Source organism: Brienomyrus brachyistius, chromosome 16, assembly GCF_023856365.1.
Source record: "Brienomyrus brachyistius isolate T26 chromosome 16, BBRACH_0.4, whole genome shotgun sequence".
Lineage (NCBI taxonomy): Eukaryota > Metazoa > Chordata > Actinopteri > Osteoglossiformes > Mormyridae > Brienomyrus > Brienomyrus brachyistius.
In genome coordinates this window covers 13,767,710-13,790,337 of record NC_064548.1, presented here as the reverse complement: position 1 = coordinate 13,790,337, position 22,628 = coordinate 13,767,710, and the positions used below count along the sequence as shown (strand labels likewise).

The following is a 22,628-nucleotide window of genomic DNA, read 5'->3' as shown; positions in this document are numbered from 1 at the left end:
TTATTTACTAATAAATCGTTTATTTGAAGTCGGTTGAATTTGGTCGCTGAGGTTGTGATCGTTCATTAGGTCCATCATTTTGTCAGTCCATGCATTACAGTGACCGAGTACGAAAAAAAAGATATTAATGCCAGAATCAGTATGAATCTGCAACATACATTCAATTATTTCACCTGTCTGTGCACGAAGATGACCTTCCCTGCCTGTTGGCTGGACATTTCTCATTTGTAGGAAGCTGACATCTTGGGCTGAATTTTTCACTTCGGCTCAGAATAACCGGTAGCTTCTGGGGTTAATGAGCTTTCACGACCAAGGAAATTATGCAATTATTTCAAGCACGTTGACTGCCAATCGTACAAATATTTTATCTGCTATAAATATAACAGGCAGTCCACTATACATGGTAGTTGGTAGGCTAACCTACAGTCGGTTTGTGGTAAAAAAAAAAAAAAAAATCACCGGAATTTACATTTCATAAAACGTTCATGGCATCAACAGGTAAAGCACTATCGCATTAAATCTGGGTTTAGGGCTAAGAAAGCCACCGTAAACCAAAGGAAAATCCAATTGCTTTGTGAAACATGGGATATTTTGCTCAATGTTTTCCTGGCCCTCAAAAATATCAGCATGAAACTGACGTAGACCTTTACCAAAACACACCCTATCATTTAGGCTATTCGCAAATATACCCTGTAATTTAATGCATGCCCAATTCTCACACCCAAAAGCATGTAGACACTTACATAGATACACAAACGCAGAAGATTGTCAACAAAACATTCTACATTTTAAGATTTGTTCTCCTTGTGATCGTAGCTTGGTATTCCAGAAACGACCTGTTAAATAAAACGGGAATGGCGTTTGATTGTTGTTGTTGATATTATTATTGAAATCATTTTTTTCGACATAGCCTTGACATATTCTCGAAATAGATTTGGAATAAGGAGTGGCTTTGAGCCGCCGCTTTACGAAGTGTGAATGGGCAGGGCGTTTGGGGGTCTGGTTATCCTCCGGACTCTCCAAAGGCAGGGTGGAGATGTTGCAGCTAAAGAGGCGTTGGAGGCTTCTCTATGGAAATAAATGAAACCTTCAATATGGCGACAGCTACTGCTTGCTCTCCTAGTCGAAAATCTTCCACAGCCAAGGTATCATTTTCAATTACATATCTTCTCTTAGGATTAATTATCGTATAAAGTTTGATTTCATTAAAAAAAAAAACAATAGTTCATTCATTCTTAGTTGTGCGTCGTGTCTAATTGTTTATGCAATTCTTTCGCGTTTTGCTTTTTTGATTCGTTTCGATTAATCGTGTCGCACAGATGAAGAAATACTAGTCGACGGATGTTGGAGTAGATAGAAATCATTAATTTTAGAAATGTATAAATTATTATTATGCGGGTGTGCGGAGAAAATAAACAGGGTCATTCCAAGATAATTATTTGGCATCATAATGCCATATTGCCTGTAAAATATAATATTTCAAACACTATTTGGTCGTTTATTTTGTAACAGGAGCTATATTTGCTGTTTGGGGGGAAAAGGTCTGCGCATGACGTGATCTTGATTGCAACTGGTTTGGAGTAAGCTTTGACGGATCTATGTGTCTGTTGTAGCATATGCAATAGTTAGGATTTACGACTCCGTGCAAGCATTGTATTTCGGCTCCTCTTAGTAAAACGGTCCATTTTCTACTCACAATGTTCAACAATTGCATTCGCCTATAAAAAGATTGTGTTATACCTTCCAGTTACGTTTGCGTCATCTATGTTGTTCTAGACTTTGATGCTCCCGATGATTTATCAGTTGCACCATAAAGTCTCTTTAAAATATAATTTTTCTACTAATAGTCAGAGAAACTGACGGACCGCCCCTCGAAGTTTCTAGTGCTACCACCCAAAGCTGTGCTGTGCTGCAAAATGGGATCGCTATTGGATGTAATGTAGAATGGCTATTGGCGATTTTCTTGGTCATATATGTTTTCTTGCATCACATATGCTTGCATACACTTTCATAGCGTCTTTTGGTTGCATGGAAATATCAAGACAGCGTTAGAAATTGGCGATCGCAGTGAGGTTATGGCATTCGAATAAAGCCTATGAATATGTACATCATATGTACCCTTTAAGAAAAGTCTTGGGCGACATTCTGTAGCCTATTGCTGGACTGCTGCGATCAAACTGGGAAACCTTAGAATAATTCTGAGATTAACATATACATACTTAGATTTACAATAGCTTTGAGATCGTTGCGTGGTGCCGAAGCTTTGATTGCATTCGTGTTGTTACGATGCACATTTTTGTCGACTTATATTTCGGGGAAACTATATGTATAATATACATTTGCATTCACGTGACAATACCGGTCAATACATTTACGAAAACAAACCGAAAACGTCTTTCAGCACCGTGGACAGCAGCAGTCGCCTACGCCCCAGTTTTATACCTTAAATATAAAACAGGATAAACCATGACCAATGGCAGAGATTTGCAGATAGTCATTTTATATGTAATAAGCATTTTTTTCATGTGTACACCTATTTAAAGCGTTATTCACCTCTCGCCACTTCATGCTGTCATCCGAAGTTTGTCAAAAAAGCATGACTATATTATTTTATATACTAATATTATATGTCATTTTATTATGAATTTCTCACAGTCAGAAGCCTTGTCTCATCTGTTTCAGGCAAGTGCCTTATATTATTTATACTGTAATAACTTTTTATACTTGCCAGATATTCAGTCTGACAATACCATCGTTTGAAATCACGGGACAGTAAAGGGAAAAGCTGGCTGTTTGGTTGATGTGCAATATAAGGCCCTCAAGATTACTGAAATGTAAACATTACCCTTGGTATTGTTATTAAAATTTAGCAGAGCACTTACTTTCTCACTGTGTAATAGGGTATAGATATATTTATTTCTGGGAATGGCTGTGATGCTATAGGGGATATGTACTGTTTCCTGTGGGATGTGCTTCCGGAGAAGGTGAGATCATTTGAGGGCCTGGCAAGGAGGACAGTGGGGGTTAGAGCGAATTGCACACCTGGGTTTTCAGGATGGGCTTGTTTGCGCTGCTCTTCAAGCCTCTAGAGGGAACAAAGTGGGTCTTTGGGATGGATTTAGGGAACAAAGCAAAAAGTGGGAGAGGCAGGACCAGCTAAGCGCTAAGCAAACATGCGAAAATGCCGGCAGGTGGCCCCATCCAGGAGTCCCTCTGTCCATTCGGACAGCTTCCCTGTGTCATTTCAATTCGCGCCAAAGTTTAGCTCGGCAAGTCAGCACCGTCAATGCAAAGGTCATGGGTTCAAATCCCAGGGAGCATGCATCAATCGTAGCCCTTCCCTCTACTGTAAATCACTTTGGATAAAAGCTTCAGATAGATGAGTAAATGTATAATGCCACTCTCATCTCTTCCAATGTAAATGATGGCGCCAAACTTTCTAGCCAATTACGGAGACACAGAAACGAAATGTCATGCCATTTTGAGTCTCTGACCACTGTCGCCTCGCATTGTTAGCGGCCCTTCTTTGAAATAACAAGAATGTATTCCTGTTTTAAAATTCAGGGAGCCCCGCGTGTGTCGTGGTACAATTAAAATGGTCCCCACTGTAAGGGAGGCTACAGATGACTAATGAACTGTGTACCCTGGAGATGAATAAACCACAGGCTGTCCCCCCCAGTAAGGTGTCGGGCGTGAGGGTGAGGGCAGAGGACTTCGCTGTGTATTTTGCCGCACGTTAAATGGCCGTCGCTGTCAGTCACCTAGCCAGCTAGCATTCCCAATGGCGGCACGTGCTTCAGGGGACAGAAGCGCGAGGCCGCGATTTGCTGACCGTTACTTTGGCCGAGACCCAACAGAGCCACAAACAGTTTCCTTTGCCCGTCTTGAAATATATTATTTCTGTGGCTCGTGGGAGATTTTCAATACATGCTTTACATGTTTCACTATTTGTTTTGACCAGATATATTCTTCTTTTTTCAATTATCCACCCTTTGCAGACTTAAACAGTACAACCGAGATTTTTAAATGCAATATTCAAACCCATTCTTATATCAAATATGACCAGATTTATAAATTTTCTTTCTAGTAAATACTGCTTAAAATTAATTCATCAAAAAAAATTGGTAACACTTTACTTGAGGGGACACAAATAACTTAGTAACTCAGTCAGTACTTAACTAACATGTAGTTTCTGGTTAATAAATACATTAAGTAAGAGTATATTACTACATTATTTGTGCCCCCACAAGTGCTACCCAAAATTTAATTATGAAACAATTTTACCTTTTGTTAACTACAAGCAACACAAGTTTAACTTCTTAATACTTTTTGATGCTAGAAATTGTTACTGTCTGTCCGACATCCCCTTCAGACAAATTGGCTGGTTTTCTTATTCATTCATGTTACTTACCAAAGAAATGATGCATCTTGCCTTATTTTAAACCAAATTGTCAATGTGCTTTGGTGACAGACACACCCTGATTCTGTTTCTTTGTCATGCATCTGCGCTGTTTATGGACGTCTGCACACCAGCAGCGAGGAAATTATCTGCACCTGGATGTAGAACAGTGTTTCTCAACCCGGTCCTCAGGGACCCCCAGATGGTCCACATTTCTGCTCCCTCTCAGCTCCCTGCCAGCCCCGGCGCTGGGAGGGAGCAAAAACATGGACTGTCTGGGGGTCCCTGAGAGTCGGGTTGAGAAAGACTGATGTAGTCCAAGTACTGTAGTTTGTGACAATTGCTGTTGTTGCCAAGAGAACTGCATTATTGTGTGAGTGTTTTTGTCTTCCAGCCTGGACCCTATGCTCTGATAGAAGCATTCTAAAATAAATGGATGGCAAAAAAACATGTATTAATGGAGGGGCCTCCGCCCTTGGGCTTAGACAAAGGTTGGTACCAGGGACTTGGCATGACTCCACCCTGGCAATTCATTGACTACATCCTAAGTTGGGGGTTGCTTCTGAATTCCATTATAGTCTACAAACAGATTTTGTAAAATCTTATAGAATTGCTTTTCAACCATAAAGCATTTCATACATTTCATATCAGAATGCAGTGCACTGGTTGAACATTATAATATGTATGCATAAATAATGCAGTGATTACAAAATGAGGATCCAGCAGAGACCAATAGGAGAATCACAACATATGACATTTCATCCATCTTTTTTTCTGAGTTTCTCCCCAACCAATCAGAATTGACCTCAAGGCCTTGTCTACTCAAATGAAATTAGTCACCTACGCTGTTGCTCAGTGGCCATTTGTTGGGCCCAAATGCTTGCCGTGTTAAAGCTTAGCTCACTGGGAGTGCATGACCATGGTAGTCTGGGACTTTGAGGCAAATTATGAACGACATGGCAAAAAAAAAAAAAAAAAAAAAAAAAAACTCAAAAAAAAGTATTTTTTTTTTGCATACGAAGCACGACGACCCTCCGCCTGCTCCTCTGCTCGGAGGTCCCATTCTGGATAGTGTGGTGCATTATTCAGAATAGGGAAGACCAGCTTTCTCATGTGTCACTCTGCCAACTCCATGGTTGCTGCTAGCTGCATGTGATAGAATGTTCCTTGAGTGCATGAAGACAGAATGTGCATGTTACTGCAAACTAGAATGGATTATTCTAGGTGCACCTGAGTCCTCCTGGTCCTTTACACTTCTCAAAAAAAACAATAGTTGGCATCACTTTGTGATGTGGGCGTTCTATGTTGACGTACATAATGTATTATAAATTGTGCAGTTTTACAATATGGTATTTCTGACTATTCATTATCATTCAGTATTTTGAGAAATGGCTTCCATATTCGTTCTTAAACAGCTGCAATTTATGACAGCCAGCATCGTTTTCAGCACTGACATTAATCGTAAAAACATTTTGGCTTCTAGTCAATCGAAATATTTGGCTGAGGATGTTTATGAATGATAATGAATTCGGGTTGAAAGAATCAAGATTGTTTGCTTAAGTTCTTATGGATAGTAGCAAAGCATAACAACAAAAAAGTTAATCGAAGACGATGTAATCCCAATTGAACATGACAGACAAACATGTGAGGGCCTGTGAGGGTCTTTGTAAATGTCCATTTAAATGCACCCATTCTTACTTGTGCCATGTATCTGCAGGGACGGTGAACCATGTATGTCAACATAAAGCTCCTTAAACTGAAGTGATACCAAAACTCTATACTGTAACTGCTTCAAAGAATCTGTTGGCCTTATTTGAATAGCTCTCGTGTCCCCTGCAGACAAGGTGAGAACTTTGAGTAGGGAAAGTGGTTAATGTACTCAGTAGGATGTCACTTTAACTAAGCACCATAAAATTGTTGCGAAGGTGGACCTATCATCTGTCAGTCTGAGTCTTGCTGAAAGGGCACGTTGAATTGAGGTCTTCAGAGAAACGAAGGCAGGAGCTTCATAGGACAGGACACCTTGGAAGATCATCTGTAGAGACCACGGTCAGGAGAGCTCTGCCCCAAAGTGTGTATTATCCTTTTACCACAAAGGGAGAGTTGATACCTGTAATGGCGATTGTAACGGCTAAGCAGCTAACGGCTGTCCAGATTATCATGCACACTCATGTTTCAGAACCGTATAAAGCCAGTTGTGAGCTCACGCACCACAGATGTCATCGTGAGCTGACGTGTTTGTCTGGATGCAAGGCTGAGTCATCAAAGGGAAAAAAAAATCAGCGATGCTCGTCACTTCTTCATCACTGGAAAGTAGTTTCGCACATAGAATAACGCAGACACCCAGAAAGTACATGATGTGGCCAAATTCAATTAAGTAGGGCTTCCTGGTTAGATGTGTGTGGCAGAAGGGTGTCTGGTTCTCTATATTCTCGCTTCCTGTGACCAAATGCAGTGCCCTGTATGATTTCATCAGGAGCTCAAGGAAGTTAGGACTTCTTAGGTCTTGAATGAAAAGAAATCCTGAATCTGATGAGACATTGGTTCAAGCCACTTTCTAGTCTGCCTGGCTATCATTCTCTGATGTTTAGTGCAACATTACATCTCTAATCTACTAACCTTGTCCCACCCGTGTCAGGTCAACGTTGCCTCATTTAACTCTGGAATTTCTGCTTTGTTAGCTATGCCTGAGGCCTGTCATCTGGGATTTATGTATCTATGTGTGAAGAGATTATTGTTCCAAAGTCTTAATTTGGTTTTACAGTCAATTTTTAGTTTAAATGCACTTCATGTTACAAGTGCTTGCCCACTGTATTAAGGGAGCTGCAGTGACTCAGAGATTAGCCAGCAAATACAACAATTTGTGAGAACTTTTATTTTCTTTGGTAGTGGTAATGTGCTCTGAGAAATGGCGATATCCTGGCTGGGTCCTGAGGCAGCAGTTAGGGAAGATGATGTTCCTCTAAGTTTTGTGTCTTGATCCCATTCGAGTGTTGATACTCTCCTCGTTGTTGCTAATATCTGCTACTCATTGGTGCAGAGTGTGACATGACATTTCAGTATAAAATTAGCTGTTTCTTTTCCCTGATGTTAGCCCTAATTGTAACAGTTGTCTAAGGGAAATTAGTGAGGGATGTTCATTTGTCTAGACCAATAAGTTAAATGTTCCAGCCCACGTAGGATGTACGCTGTGGACTGAAAGCAGGCACGCATTTGTCGGCTAATTTCAGCAGCTAATCTCAGTGGCTAACGTGGTCTTCCACTCTCCCTCTTGTTGTTCTAGCACTTTCTTATGCAGGAGGTTAACCGTTCATTCTGAAGGTGCAGGATGAAAAGATGGCACAGCTGCTTGTACCGCCGGGACCAGACAGCTTCCGCTTGTTCTGCCGCGAGTCTCTCGATGCCATCGAGAAGCGGATCGCCGAAGAGAAGTCCAAGAGGCCCAGAGGGGAGCGGCGAGATGAGGACGACGAAAACGGCCCCAAGCCCAACAGTGACCTGGAGGCGGGGAAGTCCCTGCCATTTATTTATGGGGACACACCGAAGGGAATGGTTTCCACCCCCCTGGAAGATCTGGACCCTTATTACAGCAATCAGCAAGTGAGTCCTGCTAAGCCTCCCATGTAGGCGGGCTATGGATGCGGTCAGATAAGGAGCAGCAACCGATTGGATAAATCTGTGTCCTGCACATTTCAGAGTCATTTTTATTGGCTCGCTCTTCTGTTAGCTGTTACTGCTGATGATGCATGTATGCATAGTCATCTGTTGGTTTAATGTGATTGGATGGAAATTTCTAAATACTTCTTTTGTTATTTTGTGGTGGATTAACTACATTTTGCATACATTTCAGAGGTTTCGGTATTGAAAAAAAAATATAAGGAAGAAGTATTAATCGCAGATTTTATTTTGAACTTTGCAGATAAATCGGTTCTTTCTAGAGACTCTCCTGCGGCTTTTCGATTGGCTGTCAGTCCGCTCTTGTTTGGTCTCACATTGTAGGCCAGGCCCACTGACAGGCCTGTTTTTTACTAGCTCTGATGCCTGTTGTTTGTGTCCTGGCTGCTGGAGCATGATGTGATCCTCTCTGAGACGTCACGGTAGCTTAGGTGACAGGACAGCATGCTGCGGCTCATAGGTGACAGCGTAGAGGCGATTAAATGTCTGGGTCGAAAAGCAAGGCTCATATAACTAAGACAGCAGTGACCCTGGTGAGATACACCATAACACACCCACATCTGCGCAGCCTTATATTGCAGGCTGCTGAAGACATTTCTGCAGTAATGATGTTCTATTCCATATATATCTGCTAAGCCGTACCATCCCCGTGGCTGAGGTAGGTGTCCGAGCGTCTCATCGCACAAAATTCGATCGCCACTTTGTTCACTCATCCAGAAAACCTCCTGTTCTCCCAGGGCTTGTAGCTTTTACGATGCGGACCGCATCATAGATTAAGTTACATCGCTCAAGGGATGTTGCTTAAACAAATTGAATTGCAGTGTGGGGATCTGAACTGGATGCCACTGAGCGTCGGAAAGCTTTGCTCTGAATGCGGTCTCATGCGAAAACAAAAAATCTCCACCCTAACCCTCTTCTCTCTGTCTCTCTTTTTAGACCTTTATAGTATTGAACCGCGGGAAGGCAATCTTCCGGTTTAACGCCACTCCTGCCTTGTACTTCTTAAGCTCCTTCAACCCCATTAGAAGATTAGCAATTATGGTTTTGGTACATTCATATCCTTTGCCATGTAGAATTGTGCAAGAATGGACCTGTATGTATGGGTGTATGCATGAGTGACATGCATGAATCTTTGATATATAAATTGAAGAGCAAACGACCAAAGTCCATTTTTGTTGTTATTGAAATGAGACTGGCAATGGCCATCAGATGTAACAAAACTGGGAACCAAAGCTCACTCAGTAAATCCACATGAATGGTACTTATGAGCTTATCCCATCCACATATCCCATGGTTTTGGAAATGAACTCTTTGTTAATTCTAACTGGGCAAAGTTACATAACCTGTGTAGCATTTCCTTGACGGCTATTTCCATGTTGTTCAGCTTTTTAATCATGTGCACTATCCTGACCAACTGTGCATTCATGACTTTGAGTAACCCCCCAGAGTGGGCAAAGAATGTAGAGTAAGTCACTGTCAAAATTATTATTATTATTGTTGTTTGTTGTTGTTGTTTGTTGTTGTTGTTTTCATGTTGGGAGTTGCTGCTGTCAGAAACGAAAAACTTCAGAAATGTTTATTTCCGCTGTGAAAGTGCTAATGTAGCGTAACATGAGGCCTTTCATTTGCAGGTACACGTTCACTGGAATTTACACTTTTGAATGTCTGATAAAAATCCTTGCGAGAGGCTTCTGTGTCGGGAAATTTACCTTCCTGCGGGATCCCTGGAACTGGCTGGATTTCAGTGTTATACTCATGGCGTAAGTATCCTGCTTCATCCACTCATGCTGTTACTGTTACCGCTTGGCCAGTGACAGTGTAACAAAGCTCACAGCCCTGCTAAACTCACAGCTGTCTATGCTTTCACAAACATTAAAACCCTGAACTTTACTGCTATATTAAAACTACTTAATAATTTAAAACCGTTGCTTAAATATTTTCACTCATTATGACACAGTGTGGCCCAGTGGCCACTATATTTTATTCGCCACAATACTTTTGGATATTTTTACTTAATCCTATCTGTCTTTCCTCAAAGCCACAGTGGGGGAAAGGAAAATATGAACCGGTCTCTTTTATTCATGTTTTTGTGATATTTAGTCTATAGATTAGCAGGAGTGTTATTTGCTCATTTTGCACTGCATATTGCCAGTGTGTCTGCAGTGACACAAAGATGAGAAGGAATGCACGCTCCTTCACTGAAAGGTGTTACCATGTGCATCCACAGTGGATTAATGAGAGCAAAGTGTGAAAACATCTGACCCTTCTTATTGCCATAGAGACCTGCGTGTCTGCTAGCGCAGCACATGCAGGAAAATAATAAAGGATGCAAGGCTATAAGCCCCCGACTGTGTGTGGAGCTTGAACATTGTGAATAGTCCTATTGTAACTGTGCATTTAATCCTGCAGGTATGTAACAGAGTTTGTAAGCCTAGGCAATGTTTCAGCTCTGCGCACTTTCAGAGTACTGAGAGCTTTGAAAACTATTTCAGTAATTCCAGGTAAGGAGTGCTCACTGTTAGGTGTCAGACAGCCCTTGTGCAATGCTTCCTCCGACTGTTCCTTGGTGTCCTGTCATGGCGTCTTGTGTGTGACCTCCCCTATTACAGATATGTGACAGAGTTTGTGGACCTGGGCAATGTCTCGGCACTGAGAACGTTCAGGGTTCTCCGAGCCCTGAAAACTATATCAGTCATCCCAGGTGAGAGCCAGGTTAAAGGTCAAAGGTCAAAAGGGTGAAGGCTGGTGTTCACTCCATCCAGACAAAACAAAAGGGTCACCTCGCCTTACACTTTTACTTCTCAAGGTTCGACCGCTTGCCTCTCATAGAGCAAAGCAGCTAGTAAAAGCAGGAATCTTCAGCAACTCCATCACTATGGAATGGATTCTCTGCTTTTAGATTTTTTTGCTTTTTTTTTTTCTATTTTTTTTCTAAGAGCAGCCTTGGGAATTCTATAGATTTTTATTTTATTTTATTTTATTTTATTTATTTTTTTTTTTGCATGAGACATTGCAAAATCCAGCCTGTTCTGTTGCATTTGTGTTGATGCCTGGCTATCCTTTATTTTCTTTTGGTGTTTGTTACGGTTTTCCCCTGACTGTTTGACCTGGATGGTGCTCGTTCGATGGCCTGTGTGTGTGTGTATCACGCCTAATCTGATACACACTCACAAACACTGCATGTTCCTGTATTGCCGATAGCACTCTTTTCTGCTCCAAGCATTTATGGTGGTAAATAACACGTGCTTCTTCGGAACTAGCTTTAATTGGACAGCCCTAAGATAATGCTGCAGTATTATATGTATAAACAGTTAACAAGATAGCGCAGTGTCTCAGTGAATAGCACCGTTACCTCACACCTCCAGGATCGGGGGTTTGAATATCACCTGTCTGTGTGAACTTGGAATGTTTTCCCCCGTCGTGTGGGTTGAAAATATATAAATTGCCAACAAGGGGACGAGAATAAGGGCTTGAGGGGCTGGCACAGGTTGCTGGCCGCGACCCTCAGATTCAGCTGGTCTGGAGACTAAATGCACGTGATATAAGCTGGAGGCTGGTTTATCTGCTTGGAGATGCACCTTCAGAAAAGATAGCCTGCATGACGTGGCCCACATGTTAATTGAGGAAAATGTAATCACATCTGAGGTGATCCAATTGGTTAAAAAACACCTCGTCTGCCATCACTAGACCCCTGATTCACAATTAAATGGGGGCCAGGTCTCTTTTTATAAGTTGTTATTTATGCTGTTTCTTTCTAACAAGCAATCTGAGCGCATCAGCTTACAGCAGCACCTTTGTCCCACATCCCCATGACATTCAGAAGCTCATAGAATCTTTGCTCATTCTTTCCGCGCCGCGTGGGTCCCCTTCAGATAACAGGAAAGGGTTTCTTTCATCTTTTGCAGGTCTGAAGACCATCGTAGGGGCCCTGATCCAATCGGTGAAGAAACTGTCGGACGTGATGATTCTCACGGTCTTCTGTCTGAGTGTGTTTGCACTAATAGGGCTGCAGCTATTTATGGGTAATTTGAGGCAGAAGTGTGTAAAGATTCCTCTGGGGAATGACACCATGGACAATGTGACGACCTCAAACCTGACAGAGTCGTTTAACTGGACCAGTTATCTCAATGACGAAAGTAAGCACTTTGGCTTTTCCCTTTTCTTGTGGGGGGGGGGGGGGGAGGGGGGGGGGGCTTTCTAGCAGGTCACCACAGAATCAGAATGTTTAAGTCATATATAAGGCGATAAGCGAGAAAAGGGGGAGTGTCCTTGCAGTGAATCGTGATACGAAATGGCACACATGGCAAATGGGGAGGGGGGGGGGGGGGGGATGGTCTGGCTCTGCTTGATGGAAGGGGGGGGGGGGGGGGTAAGCTCCTTGTGTCCTTAGGAAGAGAAGCCTGACTCACCGATTCAGAGCAAATGAGCTGGACACAACGATTCCACCGCTGAAGGCTGTACAGTCATGACCAGGGTGTCGGGGAGTCATATTGCCATTAGGCAGCTGTACCCCTCAGCGAGGGTCTCGCTTTCAAGTTTACATCAAATCAATTACCTGCTCCTGGTGCTGGAGGCTCACGACAGTGCAGCTAGTCTGCATGTGTTCTGTCTCATGCTCCTGCTGTAACTGATGCAGTTTTCGTCCTTGGTAATTTTATAATGCACGTTCGGTTATCGCTGATGGTTCACACCTAATTCTTATTCTTATTTTCATTCTTCATCAAGGTAACTATTATTTCTTACCAAATCGAAGAGATGCTCTTCTGTGCGGAAATGCAAGTGATGCTGGGTAAGATTGCAGACTTTCTGCATCACCGATTATATCCGGGCCGCATATTTGCAGTCGCAAAGGGGAGACTGTGGATAATTGTTGATTTGGTTTTTTTTTCATTTCCATCTTTATAAAACTTAAATCAATACAGGATTTTGTTTCCTTTCTAAGTAAGGTTTTACAGGTTTGCTAAGCATGGTGTTTGGGGGCATTTAAGGGAAGAATCTATGTTAGGAAATTACTTAAAACAACTGACCCCGTTCTACAATGTCCCCGGTCTCCTCTAAATTGTAATTAAAATGAATATAAAAAAGTGAATGAGTGAAATGAAAGGGGCTGTGTGGTTCCCTGTGTGTCAGGCAATGTCCAGAGGGTTTCTCATGCCAGAAAGGCGGCCGCAACCCAGATTATGGATACACCAGCTTCGACACCTTCAGCTGGGCCTTCCTGTCCCTCTTCCGACTCATGACTCAGGACTTTTGGGAGAATCTCTACCAGCAGGTCTGTAGCAAAGACCAGGGGATCGTTATTAGATTTCATTGCGTTCGTGATGCATCAAGTGATACATCAAGCAATTTTACCTGAGAATTTGTATGTCGATTAAGTCATCCCTTAATGTTTTAATTAAAGGGTAAATATCAGTGAGGTCTATTGCATTTTATTGTTCGCAGCTTTTGATCGTATAGCATCAGTGAAAGCTGATACCTAAATGCGTCATCGTAGCTTGTCAGTCGAGCATAAACAAGCAACAAGATATATTTCTAAAATAGATCATTTATTAAATATCATTATTAAAAACACAGATATAACTCGGGTTTCATTAGTTTGCATTGAATCGTTAAAGTATTTGTAGGTATTTTCTTTGTGAATGTTCTAAAACGTACCTGAGCAACCCCCCACCCCTACATTCCATGGTTTACGATCAAACTTCATGTAGAGTATTAGATATATGAGTCCTTTAAATCTTTGTTTGTTTTTTTAATTCCTGCAGGCGAAATATCATTATGAGTTTGCGCTTGTACGTCCATTTGCTTCGTTAGGAGGTCGACTTCATTTCTGCTGTCATTGTACTTTCATTATGATCTACCGCAGTGTTTGGCCAGAGCGTGCAGTGTTTGCTTAGTCCTGCTCTTCATTCACAATCAACAGTTCATCGGTTTACATAATTCCAGTGAAGAATTTTAATTTTGAATCGTGTCGTGTCATTTATGCTAATATTTATATTGTCCTTCTCCCATTAGTGTTGTTTAAATGGTGCTTTTGGGAAGGTGCTGCTTTTTAAATGAAAGTTCGTTTTACTCCTGCTTTGTGTCGTCTCTCTCAGATGGTGTCCAGTGTTTTATTAAAATGGCACCATGTGATTGGTGTCTATAAAGTTAAATATAAAAAATAAAAGATTTTAAGGAAATAAAAATGACCAACTTCTGGTGTTACATGGCTTTACTATATAAACCAAATAAATTGAATAACCTCTCTTTTACATTGAATTTATTGCTGCGAAATGTTTACTTTCTCACAGAGTTGGCATGATTTTCCACAACAATAGATGCTTTTTTTCGTAATTTCTTTACGAATGTGTTGTTTTAGTGGATTTGATTTCTGTCGATACTAGAAGTTCACATTAAAAAAAAAAAGTCCTGTCTGATGACTGTAACAGATGGGAGGTCGTCTGAAGTCTCCATTTGTGTTTCAGACCTTGAGAGCCGCAGGGAAAACCTACATGATCTTCTTCGTCCTGGTCATCTTCCTGGGCTCCTTCTACCTGGTGAACCTGATCCTGGCCGTGGTGGCCATGGCTTATGATGAGCAGAACCAGGCTACGATGGAAGAGGCCCAACAGAAGGAGGAGGAGTTCCAGGCGATGCTGGAGCAGCTCAAAAGACAGCAGGAAGAAGCTCAAGTATGCTGCCCCCGTTGGGCTCCAGTTGGCCCTATGTTGGCTCATGGAACTGAAAGGCATTCCTGCACTTCATCCAAAAGCCCATGTGACAATAGAGTCCAATTAATTCCAGGGTACAGTGTGGTTAAGACAACCCTGTGTGAAGAAGGTTCAGTGACCTTTTTTGTGCAGTGAATGTAACCTATTGAAAGTGGATCTTTAGGTATAAGAACACTGGGAGACTGGACAGAATGAATGCATTTAAGAGAAAGCAAGTTGCTCCATTTTATTCATGAGAGGATGTTTGCAATTGTTTATGTAACTGGTTGCATTCTTATATTTTGTTCCAATCTATTTCACCAATGTGTCACATTTTAAACCATGAAAGTGAAAAATAAGCAACTATGAAGTGAGAATTTGATTTTTATTCAGAGGGATGCAGAAATGTAGCATTCATGTACAAGCTATTACAAGACCATTCCCAAGCCATAGAAAATTCTGCATCTCAATTTCCATCATTCTTGAGAGGTCTTTTAAAAATAGTTTTTCCTGAAATATTTTATAAACTATTCTCAGCCACACGATATGTTTGAGGAACAGTCCTATGAAGCTGTGGATTTTGCTCCCTGAAGAAACCCGTTTGCACATCGCTGCTATGTTCAGGAATAGTCCCCAGTGTTGCCATGGTAACCATTACCGTCTACTGGTTGGTTGTTCCCACAGCAGGCCGCTATGGAAGCAGCCAACGGGAGCGGGGAGTACAGCGGGAGGGCGGGCCTCACGGAGTCCTCCTCCGAGGCATCCAAGCTGAGCTCCAAGAGCGCCAAGGAGAGGCGGAACCGGCGCAAGAAGCGGAGGCAGAAGGAGGAGGGAGAGGAGGAGAAGGCAGACGATGAGAAGTTTCACAAGTCGGAGTCGGAGGACAGCATCAAAAGGACGGGTTTCCGCTTCTCCATCGACGGCAACAGGCTGTCATATGAGAAGAGGCACTCGTCCCCACACCAGGTGAACCCCAGTTAGCAAGAGAACACAGCCATTCATGTCAATCCAGTGTGCATGATACCCTTCGACTGTCATCTTAACACCATCTTAACACTATTAATATCTAATCACAGCTGTTTAGCTATTTCACGTGCAGTAGCATGATTTTTTTCTCATGTATACATTTGTATGCATTATACTAATATTCTTTCCATAGTTTCTGGGCAGAGTATGTAAAGCAGCATCCTGGCAAGTTAAATTGCAAAGCACACTAGGCATGCAAATCATATGTCTTCACCTTGCCTTTTTCTGCTCTTTGTAGTGTTTATATGTGGACTTGGGGATTTTTGTTATAGATGTAATGTGAAAATGCCACACTGGGTTGGATTACTTGGCACTAATTTATGTAATCTGTTCCCCATTGATAATGCATTGGGTCTGGGTCAAACGTATAATATTTCTTGGATCATTCATACAAATCTGTGCACCTTCTGTTGCCTTATGCTCTTCCCCACATGTTCTGTGACAGTAACCATCAACATCTGCAACACATGCTTTCGCCACCTCATCCTTATCAGGACAGCGATTAGCTGATGGTGTCAATTTATGTAAACGACCAAAGTGGATTTTTATTGCCAGTGCAATCCTTGGAAGAGGCTCCGCAGGGCATTCATAAAGTCTATATTTATCGCAAATCTAATTTTTGAGCAATGCTATTGTGAGTGTTGGGGGAAATATTGCTTGTATTGTTTTTTTGAGCAAAAAAGGAGAAATCACATAGAATGAACTTGGTAAAAATCTAGATTGCAAAGCAAAGAAAGCAGATCCGATATGCACACAGTTTTATGTTTTTATTCAGAAGAGTAACACTATGCTACAATACAGAACTGTTGTACATTTTTTTATACTCTGTAGCCACAACTAGCTATGGTCGTTGCTTTAAATTTAAGGTTATTGTACCATTCCATAAATGTATTATTTTTTTGTTAAAAGACGACAATAAACATTTGATGATGGATAGAATAAAAGAGAAATCGGTGGATAGTTTAGTGTTTCTCAGCCCCGTGCTTAGAAACCCACAGACGGTCCATGATTTTGTTCCTAGTACAAGTGAGCTAAACAATAATCAAGAACAGTTCCCATGATTGGGGTTCTTGAGTACACTGGATTTCACTGCACACACCAACTGCAGTCACTCCAGTGAGGGCAAGTTTCCGGTGCTCCGTTTAGACAAAGCGATACATGCTGACTGGAGAATCGGCGCTTGGCACTCAGCACTGAAGACGGTATTAGCGAGACACTCACTTTGGAGGCATAAGCGCTAACATAGCTGTGTTCCTTTCCTAGTCTCTCCTCAGCGTCCGTGGTTCCCTGTTCTCACCGCGCCGGAACAGCCGCACCAGTTTATTCAGCTTCCGCCGCGGCCGTGATGTGGGCTCGGAGAACGACTTCGCCGACGATGAGCACAGCACGTTCGAGGATAGTGAGAGCCGCCGCGGCTCGCTGTTCGTGCCGCGGCGTATCGAGCGACGCAGCAGCAACATCAGCCAGAGCAGCGTGTCCTCACGCGTTCTGCTGCCGGCCAACGGCAAGATGCATTGCACCGTGGACTGCAACGGTGTGGTGTCACTGGTGGGCGGAGCTTCAGTTCCCACGTCGCCTGCTGGACTCCTGCTGCCCGAGGTGACTGTAGATAAGCCCACTACCGATGACAATGTAAGGGAAGAGCGGGTCGGCGCCGATGGCCTGCTTGTGATGTTGTAGCTACTCTTGCACCTTGCTGCCTGCCGTGCTAGTTCTTTACTTACTTCTGTGTGCTTTTGCCATGCCTCTCTTCTCCTTTCCTTTTTCTGCTATGGCATACAAGCCGTAGTATGCTCCCCACCTATCGACGCATGCTGAGATGCACTGAGTTTCTGAGACCTTTCTCTCTCCTTCGCGAATCCTCCGCAGCCTCCCTTTTCCGACTGCCTGAGCATGCACTTGGAATGCCATGTGGTAACGCTGGCTCCGACAGCTGACCTTTGGAACTGCGCTTCTCTCCCCTCAGGGTACGACAACAGAGACGGATGTTCAGAAGAAGAAGAGGTCTGGCACTCACCAGACCTCCATGGAGTTCTTGGAGGACCCGGCTGCTAGACAGAGAGCCTTGAGCGTTGCCAGTATTTTAACAAACACAATGGAGGGTAGGTTTTTCTTGACTTCTGCATGTAGTAACAAGGACAAAGGAATGGTTCCTCTTCACATATCTAACCCAGACAAACCATGGTTGGATAGACATCTCATTCAATTATTCCAGGCATGTAGCTCCTGTTAAACATCATGCTCCATGCTCTGTGGTCCCTGCATCACTTTCTATGCTGGTTTCGTCCAGCTGAGTTCTTCATTAATGAGGCTCGATCAAGCATTTGGTTGAACAAATCGCATAGTTAAAATTGCATGAATCCAGTTGCATTGACTTCCATTTGCTTTCCAGCTTTGTTAAACTGATCTTTTGCCAGAAGAGTAATGCTGACTAGATGTCTCCACATAACTTTGGTCTTGATTGTTAAAATGAACAGAGTGGTTTGTGATTAAAATTATCACGAAACCTACGCTCTTCCCTGAAATGGTAAAATGTGTGCACGTTTCAATCGGCTCATATTTTCTTTTTCAGCTAAAGACGTTGTTTCAACAATTGCTAACAATTAAAAACTGCAGCAAGTCTTCTGCTGACATCATGTAATGTGATTTACGTTGTGTGATGTGTTATATTAATATCTTACACATCATCAAAGTCAAAACCAAAACCAAGGATACGTAATGGGCTGCGGAACCAGAACCGAGAAACCCTAACTTATAAATCTGATGAGTAAGTAAAATTCATGTCTAAGTTCAAATGCTGAGCTTATTTAATGTTGCTCTTCTGCTTCTGCAGAGCTTGAGGAATCCAGACAGAAATGTCCACCATGCTGGTACAAATTCGCTAACATCTTCCTCATCTGGGACTGCTGCCCTCTGTGGCTTAAGATCAAGCAGGTTGTCAACCTGATTGTGATGGATCCCTTCGTCGATCTTACCATCACCATCTGTATTGTCTTAAATACCCTGTTTATGGCCATGGAGCACTATCCTATGACTACTGAATTCGACAATGTGCTCTCCGTGGGTAATTTGGTAAGCATTTTGCTTTTCACCTCTGGACTCCTGCTACAGTTGCATACAACTCCCAAGTTCTTTTTTGTCTGTTAATATTGGGGATATCGTGGCCTGGGTATGTGGGATTTGGTTTTGACTGTTTTCCCGGTTTCATTTGTAGGTGTTCACGGGAATCTTCACAGCTGAGATGTGTTTCAAAATCATTGCCTTAGATCCTTACTACTATTTTCAAGAAGGTTGGAATATATTTGATGGAATTATAGTTAGCCTGAGTTTGATGGAGCTGGGTCTAGCCAATGTGGAAGGACTGTCTGTCTTGAGATCCTTCCGATTGGTAAGTTCACCCATGGCCCTTTCATTGCGCTTGCTTTATTCACATATGATACGCAGAGCAGTCAAGAGGTGACCATTTTCATCACACCTTGATCATGTCTTTCAGCTGAGGGTCTTTAAACTTGCCAAGTCCTGGCCTACCCTAAACATGCTTATCAAGATCATCGGCAATTCCGTGGGCGCCCTGGGAAACCTGACCCTTGTGTTGGCTATCATCGTCTTCATCTTTGCCGTGGTGGGAATGCAGCTGTTCGGCAAGAGCTACCGTGATTGTGTGTGCAAGATATCGGATGACTGCACACTTCCACGATGGCACATGTACGACTTCTTCCACTCCTTCCTCATCGTGTTCCGGGTGCTGTGCGGCGAGTGGATCGAGACCATGTGGGACTGCATGGAGGTGGCCGGCCAGGCTCTGTGTCTTATCGTCTTCATGATGGTCATGGTTATAGGAAACCTGGTGGTACGTGTCAAGATGCCTTCACGGGTGCTACAGGCTGGGTAATTAAGGGAATTGTGATCTAGTTATTGTAGCTCTACAAGCTGCAGGACATCTCAGCATCTAGCCATTTACTAAATGGTGCAACATTACCTATGACTGTATTACGCAGTAACAAGATCTCCAGCTTTAGTCCGTAATTGCTTCAGTATTCTACGAAGTTTAGAAAATGAACTCATGGGCATAGCTGAAGTCATGATTTGATGATCCGTTCATAAATTTTGGAATTGAAGTGTAGGGTTACTTTATCAGAAGTACTCCTAGCATTGCAAGCAACGGTCGAAGTGCTGTAGGCTGAGATTGTTCCTCCAAACATCTTCAGTGGTTAATACGCTTTTATGTCTGATGTCTGATTGATGGAGTGCAGACTTGTCTAAAATGAAGTCACGAGCATGTGACCAATGGAATTTGTCACAGTGCATTTTCCCATGCGGTGCATCACAGTTCTCAATATTATCCCTGTCTGGTGCAGGTTCTGAATCTGTTCCTGGCCTTGCTGCTCAGCTCGTTCAGCGCTGACAATCTGGCGGCAACAGACGAGGACAGTGAGATGAACAACCTGCAGATCGCTGTGGGCCGCATCCATCGCGGCATCAAGTTCATCAAGTCTATGGTGCGGCAGTTCTTTCTGAGGCTGTGCATGGGGAAAGGTCCTAGGACACTGGACGAGGTTAAGGCCCTGGAGGAGCTACACAGTAAGGTCGAAAACTGCATCTCCAACCACACTGCTGTGGATCTCACTCGGGAGCCCGAGTACCTAAAGGAGGGCAATGGCACCGCCAGTGGACTGGGCAGCGACATGGGGAAATACATCATTGACAACAGTGACTACATGTCCTTCATCCACAATCCAAGCCTCACTGTGACGGTCCCCATTGCCGTGGGCGAGTCTGACTTTGAGAACCTAAATACCGAAGACTTCAGTAGCGAGTCGTCAGACATTGAAGGCAGCAAAGAGGTAAGACAGATTGTGGCTGATTTATTGTGAGCACTATAGTGTGGGGAGGATGTATAGCGTGAAGATCATTTTGATGCTTCTGCAGCTTTCTGCTGTGAGGTCACCTCAGGCTTTCATACGTATGGACACAGGAAGGACCCATGATTCTAATGAGTAAATAATGCTTGTGAGACATGAGCCAGTCAGCCTCTGTAAACCAGTCATGTATTGCGTTTCCTTGGTTAAGCTGGGCTCTCAACTAAGTATGGCCTTCAGTATGGAATGGTCTTGGTTGTGATTAACATTCACCGGATATAGGGTATGTTTGATGTCACAGAATATCACAGTCGTCTTGATAGATCTTCTCGCACTTCCAAATGGCTTTTGTTTACAGTTTATCCATTTTGTACGATTTCTCAGTTCACTTAAACAACTATCCATTTTCCCGATGAGTGCTAAGTTTTGGGGAGAAATAACTTGTCTGTAAAGCACAGCAGGTCAAGGGTTAGGACAAGAAGGAGACAATGTTTGAGGACACTTTGTAGGTGACGTGTGGGGCCTATTCATCTAGGAGGTAGAGAGAACTCGATGTAGAAATTATTTGAGCATGTTAACAACATGCTTTGGGGATGAGTGTTTGTGTAACAATAAATATGTTATGGTGGAATATCGAAGCTACACCATGCTGTGGAAACCCCATTTGGGCCAGAGCAGCTGTGACAAGTGACAGACTCCCAGGCCAGCAGCAAGGCCACGTAGTGACACGTCCTCTTGAAACGTATCGCCGTTTAAGCAGTCGCACAGCACAGGAGCTGGGTGCTGGCTGCCCACTTAGATAGAAATGTCATGGAGAAAAGCTAGCCGGTGACATCCGTGACCTGCCCCATTCTCAGCGAGATGAAGGAGAGCTCCTGGTGTCAGACACGGCAGGCGTTTGCCGTATTTCCATGGCCACTGCCGACCAGCTGCTGAATCTTATGCTTTGGCTCCAGTTATTTTCATCGGTGTTTCGGTAATGACATTGCGAACATACAGCGACTGCGTAGGGGATTTATGACACCTAATGTCTGCTGTAGGGAGATCTTTCTAGAAGTTTATGGGGTGAGGATGTTCTCAGTGTACGTATGCACGTATGCAAGGATGTTCTCAATACATGTATACCACACCCTAAACCCTAAAGTATACGACCAAAAATGTGACATCATATGTGTATTATATGCAATCGTGTCATTGCTTTTGTTTTCAGATGCCGCTACATCATTTGTTGTGTATACATCGTCTAGAATGCAGTTACCGTGGTCTCAGTTTATCTGCTGTCCTTAAAATGTTGTATCGTTTATATGCATAATTATTTTGTCTACGTATTTTCATTCTTTTATCGAGTGTGTGCTTGTTGTGTAACTCAGATTTTATTTTATGGTTCGGTGACTCTTAACCACGTTTGATTGTTATTGCAGCTGTTTTACAGACGATCTCAAGGTTTTCAGTGAGAGGAGACTTGTAAGACCTGTTTATTGTACATAACACTAACCATGGAGACTGCCTATGCCATTTAAGCAAAAACAAAAGTGTTTTTATTGATTGCTCATTAATTTCTAATGCTTGGTCATATCCCTCCCCCTCCACTGCTCATGTCTACCTGCAGATCAGAGGCTGTAAAGTTACTCTTTTTGGTTTCGTTCTTTTCTTTGACACGTCTTTGCAACACTGGAAATACTTTGCAGCAGTACCTCTCCCATCACCATTTCTACTCCATACTTTGATTTAATCATTTGGTTTTCGCATATTTTGTCTTTATCTTTTGTTTTTATTTTTTTTTTCTTTTTGCCGTTGAGCTGATTCTGAACAGCCGGAGTCTAAACAAACTTGATTGATGCACAGGAATGGATTTTGCTTCAGTTTGTCAAAATTCATTTGAGGACTGGTTCATACCTTGAACATTGATCATGGCATTTATTTTACAAATACAATCCTTAAAGGAATGATGGAAGCAGGTCGTTCATAGGTTAAGGGTGG

General features: G+C 42.7%; 1 protein-coding gene across 8 annotated transcripts in view; it reads left to right on the top strand.

The window, feature by feature from the left end:
* scn1lab (sodium channel, voltage-gated, type I like, alpha b) overlaps positions 1 to 22,628 on the top strand; it is a 41,136-nt gene that overhangs the window by 1,507 nt on the left and 17,001 nt on the right. The window contains exons 1-18 of one of the 8 annotated variants that reach the window (XM_048979146.1): positions 996 to 1,145; positions 4,794 to 4,890; positions 7,683 to 7,999; positions 9,011 to 9,129; positions 9,450 to 9,539; positions 9,706 to 9,834; positions 10,684 to 10,775; positions 11,980 to 12,210; positions 12,800 to 12,863; positions 13,205 to 13,346; positions 14,539 to 14,745; positions 15,448 to 15,729; positions 17,053 to 17,421; positions 17,756 to 17,891; positions 18,623 to 18,861; positions 19,004 to 19,177; positions 19,283 to 19,639; positions 20,148 to 20,633. In XM_048979146.1, the coding sequence (XP_048835103.1) occupies positions 7,736 to 7,999; positions 9,011 to 9,129; positions 9,450 to 9,539; positions 9,706 to 9,834; positions 10,684 to 10,775; positions 11,980 to 12,210; positions 12,800 to 12,863; positions 13,205 to 13,346; positions 14,539 to 14,745; positions 15,448 to 15,729; positions 17,053 to 17,421; positions 17,756 to 17,891; positions 18,623 to 18,861; positions 19,004 to 19,177; positions 19,283 to 19,639; positions 20,148 to 20,633 (3,381 nt within the window). In that variant the 5' untranslated portion in view covers positions 996 to 1,145; positions 4,794 to 4,890; positions 7,683 to 7,735. Of the gene's footprint in view, positions 1 to 993; positions 1,146 to 4,793; positions 4,891 to 7,682; positions 8,000 to 9,010; positions 9,130 to 9,449; positions 9,540 to 9,705; positions 9,835 to 10,483; positions 10,576 to 10,683; positions 10,776 to 11,979; positions 12,211 to 12,799; positions 12,864 to 13,204; positions 13,347 to 14,538; positions 14,746 to 15,447; positions 15,730 to 17,052; positions 17,422 to 17,755; positions 17,892 to 18,622; positions 18,862 to 19,003; positions 19,178 to 19,282; positions 19,640 to 20,147; positions 20,634 to 22,069; positions 22,099 to 22,628 lie in introns of those variants that run through there. The other 7 variants (XM_048979150.1, XM_048979144.1, XM_048979147.1 and 4 more) reach the window with 7 other exon arrangements.